The sequence below is a fragment of the Scatophagus argus genome, chromosome 8 (assembly GCF_020382885.2).
Source record: "Scatophagus argus isolate fScaArg1 chromosome 8, fScaArg1.pri, whole genome shotgun sequence".
In the NCBI taxonomy this organism is placed as follows: domain Eukaryota; kingdom Metazoa; phylum Chordata; class Actinopteri; family Scatophagidae; genus Scatophagus; species Scatophagus argus.
Genome location: NC_058500.1, coordinates 5,605,842 through 5,617,101, shown reverse-complemented (window position 1 = coordinate 5,617,101; position 11,260 = coordinate 5,605,842). Strand labels below are relative to the sequence as shown.

Below are 11,260 nucleotides of genomic sequence, written 5' to 3'. Positions count from 1 at the left end.
CACAAAAGAAACGTGCAAAACTCTAACCCGTGCTGATGCGTGCTGAACGAGACCCTCTGCATTCGGTCTTTATAGTATTTGCATGGATGTGACAGAAAACCTACAACTTCACCGCAGACCGCCTTCCTCCTCCTCCTCCTCCTCCTCCTCCCTCAAGACTTGTCATGCGCGGAACAGGGAAAAGGAAAAATTACATTCGTCTAAAAATACAACCATGCTGCCTGTTAATGACCAGCAGCAGTTCACGCACCGTCACCGACCTTTTTACTTCCCCTCCACATCTCTCCTTCTGTCTACTAAAGCGTGAACAGCCTCCATGCGTCCCTCTCCATCCGCATCATGAGCCCCGGAGCAGCTTTCAGCCTCCTTAGAATAAAGCTGCGCCGCGATTGGACAGACGGCCCGCTTCGTTTTTACTCCACGTCCAGTGACTCGTCTGACGTCACGACGCTTCCGTGGCGAGTGATGGCTCTTCCTCCTGAGTGCCTGCCTCCCCTGGGCTGTTCCGGATGAGACGCCTCCCTCCTTCCGCCCCTCTGATCCTCTTATCAGCGAGTGAGCGGCCAAGATGGATGTTGTAAACCAGGTAAGGCGTTTTGGGGGGGCAAATCAGATGCTTCACGATTGTTTTGTTCGTTTGTTGATCTTCATTTAATTTGGCTCATTTGCTCTTTTGTCGTGCGCTCAATTAAAGATTTTTTCTCCTCATAGATTCGCTGGCCCTTAAGGTTACTATGCATTGCTTTCTGTGCACTGCAGCCGAAATTGTAAATCGTGTATTTATGCAAAAGAAAATAAAAATGCAGTGGGGTGAAAGGCACGACAGAGCGCGATGTAGCTGGGGAATTTTTCCACTCCTGATGCTGCAGTCGATGTGATGGAGCGGCCCGCTGACAGCCTAAATATGTGTAGGATGTCCAGTGATTGCTGCAGCAATGACATTTAGCAAAGGAAGGAGAGAATGGTGCCTATTATCTCCAGAGATTCTGCTAATTGATTTAGACCGCTCAGGTCTCAATTAGCCTGTTGTTGCTACGATAACAAAGAGGAATGTGATTAATTTCTAAGGCCCTCGGTGTTTTCCGATAGCCGCAGAGCCCGATGGGCTCCTGCATCTCTATAGCCACGAACGGCTCATCTCCCGTAAAGCTGTGTGTGTTTGTGACAAAAGCCAGCAAGACTCTACCCGCAGATGAAGAGACATCAGGCTGTCAGGCTGCTCTGAAACAGGATGGGTTTTTGTTCTCAATTCGTGCGTCATCCGTTAAATATGGACGGTGGACATCCAGGGCGCTGGAGAAACAATGAGCCTCACACAGCCTGAGAGGAAAGCCATCACTGCTGCTTATTCCAGTGCGGCCATTTATTGATGCACACACGGACACACCGCCGTGTTCGCGGTGTGTCGCATTCACCTGCGCGCAAATGCTTCCGATTTGAGCCTCGTCAGTTAGACGGACTGCGCGAGATTTTCTTACAAATAAATACAACGACGGCTGAGAAGCGTGCAGCACAGAAAACAGCCAGTTAATCAGCTTTGTCTAATTGTAATGCCGGCAGGAGCTCTCTGTCGCTCTGTCTGTCTTATCAACACACACACACACACGCACGCACACACACATTGTCCATTGGCGTTTCAGGTCGGTATCAAAATGACTGTATTGTAGCTGGAGCATCTCCTAGGCACACAAAGATGCCAGCTTTGGCAGCTGAGTCACTTTCTTCACTGGCACAAATTATGCAATATGTAAGAAACACCTGCGAGTGCCAGGAGCAGGACCAGGCCCAGGCCCGTGGGCTGAGAGGCTCAGGTAATTAGGTTTGTGTTTTTAATCAGCATTATCATCACGCCTGGTCTGCTGAGAGAGGCTGGTTTCACACGGTGAGAGCAGGAGTCAGTGTGAAAATGTGAAAAACAAACACTAATTGCACTTGTTGTTTTTTTTTGTGTGTGTGTGTGTGTGTGTGTTTGTTTCTTGTTTGGCAGTTGGTGGCCCAAGGGCAGTTCACCATAATCAAACAACCTCTGGGATTTATAAAAGTTCTACAGTGGGTAAGTCGCCTGTTTTTCATTGGCTACTGGAACACATAGGACTAATGTATGGATCTTTTCCTAAATAAAATACTACTGTTCATAAAATCCTTTCAACATGTGTCCTATGCAATAAATAATGTTGCCATGTCTCTTACTGACGGATCTGTGACCTTCTGTCACGCAGAGGTCATAAAGCTGCATGGGTTTGAATAATGGATTAGGCTCTACACTTCACAGCTCAATCCTCTTTCACAAGATGCTTTTGCAGAAATATTACTAATAATTACTGTCCTAATTATACACACTTAATGTCTGAGGTTAGCATTGAGGAGTCTCTTGTGTCCTGATGGTGAAGGTGGTGATGATGCTGGCCCAGCAGGCCCAAGCAGGAGACACCAGCGGGATTTGTTACGTCATTATGATAGTAACACTGTGTCAGTCCACTGAGGAATATAATGACAGTTTGTCAAATCCATCTCAGAGGACATGACCTCTGCAGACTTGTACAGTTTATTATCTCTGTTTCATGTGCTCAGCTTCCTCCACCAGATGATGGAGCCAGAAATCTGTTCATGTTGTACTTTGTCCATGAAAGAGAACTGCATAAAAAGATTCAGTGAATCATTAAATCTAGTTAAAAGATTGCAAAATCTCTATCTCAATCTCAAGAAGATCATTTTTTAATTTTATTTTATTTAATTTCTTTTTTTTTTTTTTTTGCAAAAAATTTACCTCATCACTGATAAATTCATCCAGTTTCATTTAAGATTGAAACAATAATGTGATTACTCATTTAGCAACCACAGCAACTATTTTGCTAATCAATTAACCATCATTTTCCAAGCAAAAGCTCCAAACGTTCCCAGACATTTGTGCTCTTGGAGGATTTGTTAATTTTCTTTGTCTTATGATTATTTTTGGGCGTCTGTCAAACAAAACAACCAATATGAAGACATCAGCTTTAGTAAAGTGTGACGGTCATTTTTGCCACCCGGAGGCGTCATCGACTGTACAAGAAGATAATGGCTTATTAATGATATAATCTACTCAAGAGCAGTTACAGAAGTTTAGACAAGATTACACATTAGGATATTGTCATATATCCTCATACATTGTTTCATCATCGTTTGTCTTCTAGCAGCAGCAGCAGCAGCTAACACTGAAGACGCTGCAGGGTCAACAGTGGTGCCTCTCTACAGCTGGGGCACCACATTGGTGGGAACAGCTGTACTAATTACCCATGCAGTCCCTGCAGCGAAGTGAGGGCCTCTTAAATGTGTGTCTTTTGTGAAAATGCTGGTATTATGACTGGTTCTGGTCTGCGATTCTGGTTACAGCAGCCAGTGAGCTTTGACCAAAATCATTTGTGGAGCAGCAGTGATTAGTCAGGTCGGAGAAGTGGCGGACCACTTTTTTGGATAATTCATTCATCACTTTTGTCGTTTTCAAGCAAAAATGCCAAAACATTTTCTTGTCCGGGCTTCTCAAATGTGAGGATTTGATGCTTTGGTACTTCATCTTGTATGATAGTTAACTGAATATGTTTTGAGTTTTAGGTTAATAGCTAAGCAAGCTACCCGGGGAGGTCACCTTGGGCTGTGGAAAAGCATGACAGGTTTTTTTTTTTTTTTTCAATCCAAAAAAATACTTTGCAGCCTCTGTCACTTTCGCCTCTTTGTTCTTTATAACTGATCATTAAATATAAGCATGCAGTGTAATCATGTATGCATGTTGGGAGGGCAGATTAGAAAGAAATTGAGGAAGGTGGGGCCCCTCCTGCACACAGGCTCCATAATTCTCAGCTACACCCCTGATCGTCGGTATGAGGATAGTTAACACGACCCAGATGAAAACATGCGTGCCAAAGCGTCTCTGACGGAGTCCCACACTGTAATGGGCTCTGCAGATATGCCAGCAAACAGGCAGAGGAATGAGTGTACTGCATGACTCTGTAGTCCTTCCCTGGAGCTGTGTGAGTGTGCCAGCACTTCATCGCTGACTCCCTGGGTCACAGCAAGCATAACCACCAATCAGGAGCCCCGCTCAGGAGGCCAGGGTCCATGAATCATCTGTCAGAGTGCCTGCATGCCTCAGCGTCAGACTAGAGGAGGAGCTGCTGCTTTTTTCAGGATTAATATGGGCATGCACAACCAGCGACACAGTGTTTTTAGGAGGGTGGAGGGTGGAAACAGGCTGCGTCTGTTTGGTAGAAACAACCCTTTTTAGGCTTTTTGTTGTGCGCTTTTATAGAAAATGCAAACAGCATTTTCTGAATTGTTCACGTTCCTGTAATTGATACAGAGAGATGAGGGTAAGTTGAAATGGACCGGATCAGTTAAGACCAGTCAAGTACGTGGGTTGAGGATGTGTGATCCTGTGATTTTACACCTGATGATGAAAATCACTTGCAGAAACGTTCAGAGCGCTGATTTCTGCTTTGTATGTGAAATTTAATCAGCGTTCTGTATGTGTGACTCGTAGTGTTAGCCCACCTCCCCACCCCACCCTCTGTCTGTCTCTCTCTGTCTCTCTCACTCTCTCTCTCTCTGTCTGTCTGTCTCTCTCTCTCTCTCTGACTTTCTCTCTGACTCTCTCTCTGACTCTCTCTCTCTCTCTCTCTCTCTGTCTGTCTGTCTCTCTCTCTCTGTCTCTCTCACTCTCTCTCTGTCTGTCTGTCTGTCTCTCTCTCTCTCTGACTTTCTCTCTGACTCTCTCTCTCTCTCTCTCTCTCTCTCTCTGTCTGTCTGTCTCTCTCTCTGTCTCTCTTCCTCTCTTTTTTCTGTCTTTCTGTCTGTCTATCTTTCTCTTTCTGTCTGTCTGTCTGTCTGTATCTCTTTCCCTCTCTCTCCCTCTCTCCTTCTCTCTCTGTCTGTCTGTCTGTCTGTCTCTCTGTCTTTCTCTTTCTGTCTGTCTGTCTCTCTGTTTGTCTGTATCTCTCTCACTCTCTCTCTCTGTCTCTCTTTTTTCTGTCTTTCTGTCTGTCTATCTTTCTCTTTCTGTCTGTCTCTCTCTGTCTTCCTCTGTCTGTCTGTCTGTCTGTGTCTCTTTCCCTCTCTCTCTCTCTCTCTCTCTCTCTCCCTCTTTCTCTGTCTCTCTCTCCCTCTCTCTCTCTCTCTCCCTCTCTCTGTCTGTCTGTCTGTCTGTCTGTCTGTCTCTCTGTCTGTCTCTCTCAGTGTCCCTGGGGAATAGTGCTGACAAAGCTTAGATTTGATGGATGGTGTAAGACATTGAGTTCCCAAATAAAGCCAATGTGGAGCTCAGCCGTTGAGAAGGCGAACCACCTCCTGATTCTGCTGGATGCTACAGGATGGAGCCGCTGTGTGGAATTTCATTTGCATTCAGATTTCACTTTATGACTCATTCCCTGCTATTACAAACAGGCTGTTTGTGAGAACGTGAAGTAAGAGGCTTGTTCACTTTGCTGTAGTCCCTAATGTGTAATAAAAGCTGTTGATGTCGTCGCAGCTCGGGTGCTTTTGCTGTTCAGACACTGGGGTCTCTCTGCGGTCGTTACTCCAGGGCCTCTGCTGACGGCTTACACAGCTAACGTTTATTTCTGCACTTCTGTGCTTTCGGCCATATGTCGGCATGTAAAGAACTGTTAATTTGCCTTTTAGTTGCATATGAACCAGGGAAGGATCTCATAGTCGTCATGTTTTTGGCGTAAAGTAGTCAAATTTAAATGTATTAAATATAATCCCAGAATACTCACCAGGGCAAGAAAAATTATAAGTATCAGTATATGTTGGTTGATATCCAACAGTGGAACTGAAATACTAAAAACAATATTTCTGTTAGTTTGCTCACCAGAGATAAAAAGAATGTCATGAATGGATTTTTCTACATTTTAGAAATCAGTATCTGCTTGAAAAAATCCAGAATCGCTCCAGCTCTTCAATTGGTATCGCTGAGAGAGGAAGACAAATGGTGGAAGGAAAGCAGTAGCAGACAAATCAGTTTGTGTGTAAGAAGAGCTGACAACCGTCCAGCATACCAGGAGGGGTAGAAACCAGCCTCTGCCTCCTCCCTGTGAGATGCTGCCAATAGTGTTACCATGACACCAACACTCAGTGTGCCACCATGTCTCTGCTCAGTCTGCCTCATCCCTCCTTCCACTCATCTGTCACCACAAAAGTACGACTCTTAATTGTGCTACGGTGCCTCCCATTTGCATTCATTTTTTCCTACTTGGCCTCCCAGTTTGGTCCAGACTGAAATATCTCAGGAGCCAGAGCATGTTTCGGCACAAAACTTAATTCACAGTTCCCAGAGGTTTAATCCTGTTGACCAATGACACGCTTACAATCTCTAATTAGCTAATTGGTAATTACTAACTGCACTCACATGCTAAAATATGATAATAAACGCTACACCTGCTCAAAATTAGCATGTTAGCATTGCAAATGTGAGCATGTTAGCATGCTGACGTTAGCGTTTAGCTCCTGGCACCCCTGTGCCAAAGTGCAGCCTCACACAGCTGGTAGCATGGCTCTAGACTTTTGGCCTTTTACTTAACTTACAATAATGATGAATATGATAATGTCTACATTTTAAAGTGCTTCTCATGCCACATTAACATCCAGTCCTGCGTTTGGTGTATTTTGTGTTATTGAAGTTAGGTAGAAGTCTCAAAGATAAAAGCAGTACTGCTATAAAGAAGTTAGATATATGACAGATAGATGATATGTATCTTTGAGGATAAAATATACCACAATGTGCACAGTGTGAAGGATTGTGCCAACACTGTAGTTGTGTAGGTATTGATTATCTGTACCGCTGCTGCAGCATTACATCCTCTTACTGAGTTTTGGGTTGAAAGGGAAAGCACTAAACACAGCTCACATTTTGCATGCTTTTTCTTATAATCTTACCTTTTTTTTCATAGGCCTGTAGGCTGGAGCCATAAACTTCCAAATGGTCAGGCTGTCCTGGCATGAAGAATAACACATGAATGGACAGGGTCAGTGTCCAAGGTGCATTTAGGGGCACAAAACTGTTATGGTGCTCAAATATTACATAATAAGATTGGCAAGATCCAGGCAAGCTCCAAGAAAGATAACAATAAATTAAAATTATTATTATAACAGTAATTAAAAATTATTTCAGTTTTAGCTTTTAACTCAAAAGTTCTACCGCGGATGACAAATGCCTTTGCTTTCGCTTTGCTTTAAAGTTAAAATAAACTGTGTTGTTTATTAGCAGCCCCCTCCCCACCCCCACAAACTAATCCTACACTGTCATCACATATTCATGGTCATTAAAACCTGTTAATGTACCAACTGCAGGAAGAGGAGGTGTTAGAAATGTTGGGAGCGAACTCTGGAAATAAAAAAAGAAAGAGCCTGCAGATAACAGAGAAGGATGAGTAAAGTGAAGTGATCACGACGGGGCTCGCTTTAGGCGGCAGGTGTGTGTAAATCCACCAAACGTGTCCTCCCAGCTCACATGAGCTAAAAGATTACTGTAAATAGTTTAGTGTGTTGATGCCTTCAGCGACTAGACAGTAGCTACTACAAGGCTAGATTTAAGGAGGAAGTGACGTGCCTTTGTGTGTCACGTGTGTGCGTGTATATGTGTGTGTTGTGACTGGCTTTGCGGTAGCTTGTAGTCGAGTATTTGGTGACAGATGGTGGAGCACCTCAGTCAGATTAATAGTTGGATTTTCCATCCAATCGGATCTGGCCTGCAGCGTAGGGAGGGTGTGGTAAAAATAGTCTGATTTGTCTAATCTGCTGTGTGTGCGTGTGTGTGAGTGTGTGTGTGTGTGAGAGAGAGAGAGAGCGTGAGATTATCTCCACGCATGTCTGTTCATGTCGTTTATGTGACCGTGAGTGCGAGCTGCAGAACAAGACTGAGCTGTTTGCACCTGAAGTAACAGGCCCTCAGCCAATGCTCCTCAGAATACAAAAGAAATACTGCAAAAACATCCACGGAAAAGCCGCACCAACCAGCTGTGGTGGTAACAATGGCAACAGGTGCAGCCCTCACTGATAACGCCGCATTGATTTGCACTCTGTGAGCATTTCTCAGCAACCCACCGTGATTGGTGGAGCATCAGTCTGCTTGAGACATTGCAGGTGGTGAAAGCACAGTGTGCAGCTTTCACCTGTTTTACACTGGAGCTCTTAGCGTACATAATCTGAAACAAACTGTTAAATACAGTATGGAGAAGGGCCGTCATGATCGCAGATTTTCGTGGTCAGAAGTATCCAACGATAATGATATTATTGTGACGTCTACAGAATATTTGAAAATAATAACGCTCACTTCCATGTTCATCTTTAATTTCGTCCACTGTGTGTTTCGTGTGACTCTTTTGGTAAATGTGAGTTTAAGGATGTTCAGAGAGAGAGTCTGAAACCAAAGCCGTAAAAAAAAACAAACCTCAACATCACACTGTGACATGAATTTTCATTGTGTCTTTTCCTTCCTCTTTCTCCTGCAGATCTTTGCAATCTTCGCCTTCTCAACGTGTGGCAGTTACTCTGGCATGTTCAAGATGAGCGTGGAGTGTAAAAACCGGTCGGAGAGCGACTTAGGCATAGAAGTAGAATTTGAATATCCGTTCAGGTACGTCTTCTGTCGTCAGCAAGTAACTGTCAATACAAAAGTAAATAAAAGTACAATGCAAATAAGTATGCGCATACAAACAGTACTTATGCATTCAGTACATGAATCAAAATAAATCGATCAAAAATATTATTCATGGTAACATTTGCATAAAATCCAGGTAAAATACATATAATACATATAAATACATATTTGTAGCTTACATACATGAATATTTGATTCATCTTTGCGGGGAATGTGTAAATATAGGCCAGCATTTCTGATTTATCTACAAACCTTTGCTTGGTGGACAAGTGATTGTAACTGGACATTTTCCAGCACAAGTGCCTTTGGATAAAGGAAAAGTTCAACATTTTGGATAATTTATCCATTGAATTTTGAGAGTTAGATGAGAAGATCAATAACGGTCTCAAGTCTGTATCCTAAATATGAATCTACACTTGGTGATTAGCTTAGCTTAGCATAAAAACTGGAAACGAGGAAACAGTAAGCTTGATTTACTTAGTTACAGGTTCACTTTTAATACTGTCTAACCACCACAAATGGATTTGTTTTGTGCACAAAAAAAAAATCAAATTGCAGACTCATTTCACTTGGTTGCCTGTTGCTATAACTTCCTGGTGAGAGTCAGAGTGCGAGAAAGGAAGCAGGCGTCTCAAAGCAACATGAATGAAACTTAAAAACATTACTTTATCCATTAACATTTCTGCACGAGTCACATTAGCTACCTTTTCTTTGGCGGTGGTGGTTGTTTAACAATGAAGACAACAACTCCGGTTATCCCGCGCTGCTTATCAACATCAAACAATGTATTTTGTTTTCATTGTTTTGATGGAGGGACAGCTAGTGGCAGAAATGGCATACTGTGTGTGTATTAATACTGAATAAATATATAAGAGAAACACTGCCACAGATCAGTGATATGAGGAAGTGTGTCACCACCGATTTCTTCCTCTCTGTCTTTGTGTTGCTATTCTCAGGCTCCATCAGGTCTACTTTGATGCTCCAACCTGTAAGGGAGGAAACCCCGAACGTCTATTCCTGGTCGGGGATTACTCCTCTTCAGCTGAGTTCTTCGTCACCATCGCTGTCTTTTCTTTCCTCTACTCTATGGCAGCCCTCTCTGTATACTGTTTCATCCTGGAGAAGTACCGTGAAAACAACAAGGGTGCCCAGATCGTGAGTTTGTTCATGCCTTACGCCTTCTTGGCGTACAAGCTGCTGTTACGAGTGATATCTGGTAGTTGTTGTTGGTAGTAAAAGTGTTGCCATGTTGACCCCGCAGGACTTTGTTGTGACAGCAGTATTTGCCTTCATGTGGCTGGTGTCCTCATGTGCTTGGGCCAAAGGCCTGTCAGATGTGAAAACAGCCACCGATCCAGAGAGGGTCATCACTCTCATCTCAGCCTGCGACGAACAAGAGAATCATTGCCGTGAGCTCTACGACCCCAAGGTCTCCGGCCTCAACACCTCTGTGGTGGGTCCCAGGTTCCTCATACAAAATGAAATCATGTAAAGAGTTGACATGAGAACAGTAAATTACCAAACAAAACAGCATATCTCTAAACGCCTCTCTGCTCCACAGGCTTTTGGCTTCATCAATGTGATCCTGTGGGTAGGAAACCTGTGGTTTGTGTTCAAGGAGACTGGCTGGATGGCTGCCTTCAGTGGTACATACGTCCCATCACAGGAGAAGCAGCCCGCCCCCGACTCCTTTGGCCAGGCAGGCTACGGTCAGCAGGATCCCTACGCTGGCTCCCAGGGAGGGTACCAGCCCGAGTACGGCCAGCAGGGAGGCTACAATGAGGACGGAGGTTACAGCCAGGGCTACGAGCAGCAGCCCACCTCCTACTCTAATCAAATGTGAGCCTGTCCAACCAAACCACAGCTGAAAGATGGTGAGTGGAAACATGTGCAGAACATATGGACTGATTAGGATTGGTTTAAATACATAACGTTATCATACATACTTTTTTTTTCTTATTATATAACAATGAATATTTAACGTCAAATAAAACAGTTGTTCAGGAGCTTTAAATTTCAGTTTGCTCCTAACAGCATATTACACGTGTACACTGCCATTGTCATTTGTGGTATGACTGTTTTTACACTGGAGGTGCCAACTCAACTGTGACTTCATTTACATATTCAACATGTACTCATACGTCTGCTGTTTGTTTAATATTTCCCTCCCCCTCTGTCTCTTGCCTCTCCTCTCCTCCCCTCTTTTCCCTTCTTACTCAGGGCGACCTTGTGATTTTGGAGGGTTGCTCTCGACCATCACCTGCATTTCCACGCTCCTCTGTTTGTCTGTTTGTGTATCTGTGTGTCGACAGGCGGAGGGAGGGAGACACGGAGGGCAGAAACAGGTGGGGCCTGGGGTGGGGGAGCACCTCTGGGGGGCAGGATGTGGGAGGGGTTCGGGGGTGGCGGGGGGGAGGGAAAACGGGGCAATGGGTCTTTGCTGTAATATGATGTTTATTCTCGTGATGTATTTAACTGTAGAAGACAACAGAGGATTGTCTGTTTGGTTATACGAGAAAAACTTGAATACAAATACCAAAACATTCATTGATGAACATTTAAGAGAAACTTGTAATGGAAAAGACTTACGTTTATGAAAAAAAAAAATATTGTAGTAATATTTAACTTGGG

The 11,260-nt window shown here is 43.9% G+C and overlaps 1 protein-coding gene across 1 annotated transcript; it reads left to right on the top strand.

Moving 5' to 3' along the window:
- The first annotated feature begins 279 nt into the window (after positions 1–279).
- On the top strand, positions 280–10,980 carry sypb (synaptophysin b). The gene is made up of 7 exons (XM_046397947.1): positions 280–586; positions 1,988–2,053; positions 8,481–8,605; positions 9,586–9,784; positions 9,891–10,082; positions 10,191–10,503; positions 10,850–10,980. Exons 1-6 carry the CDS (start codon positions 569–571, stop codon positions 10,470–10,472), a joined length of 882 nt encoding a protein of 293 aa, XP_046253903.1. The 5' UTR covers positions 280–568; the 3' UTR covers positions 10,473–10,503; positions 10,850–10,980.
- Positions 10,981–11,260: the final 280 nt, after the last annotated feature.

What these genes read in the sequence shown, in the direction of transcription:
- sypb (XM_046397947.1), top strand. An exon ending in TTATAAAAGTTCTACAGTGG is followed by an intron (nt 2,054 to 8,480) that starts GTAAGTCGCCTG and finishes TTTCTCCTGCAG; the next exon opens with ATCTTTGCAATCTTCGCCTT. An exon ending in GAATTTGAATATCCGTTCAG is followed by an intron (nt 8,606 to 9,585) that starts GTACGTCTTCTG and finishes TGCTATTCTCAG; the next exon opens with GCTCCATCAGGTCTACTTTG.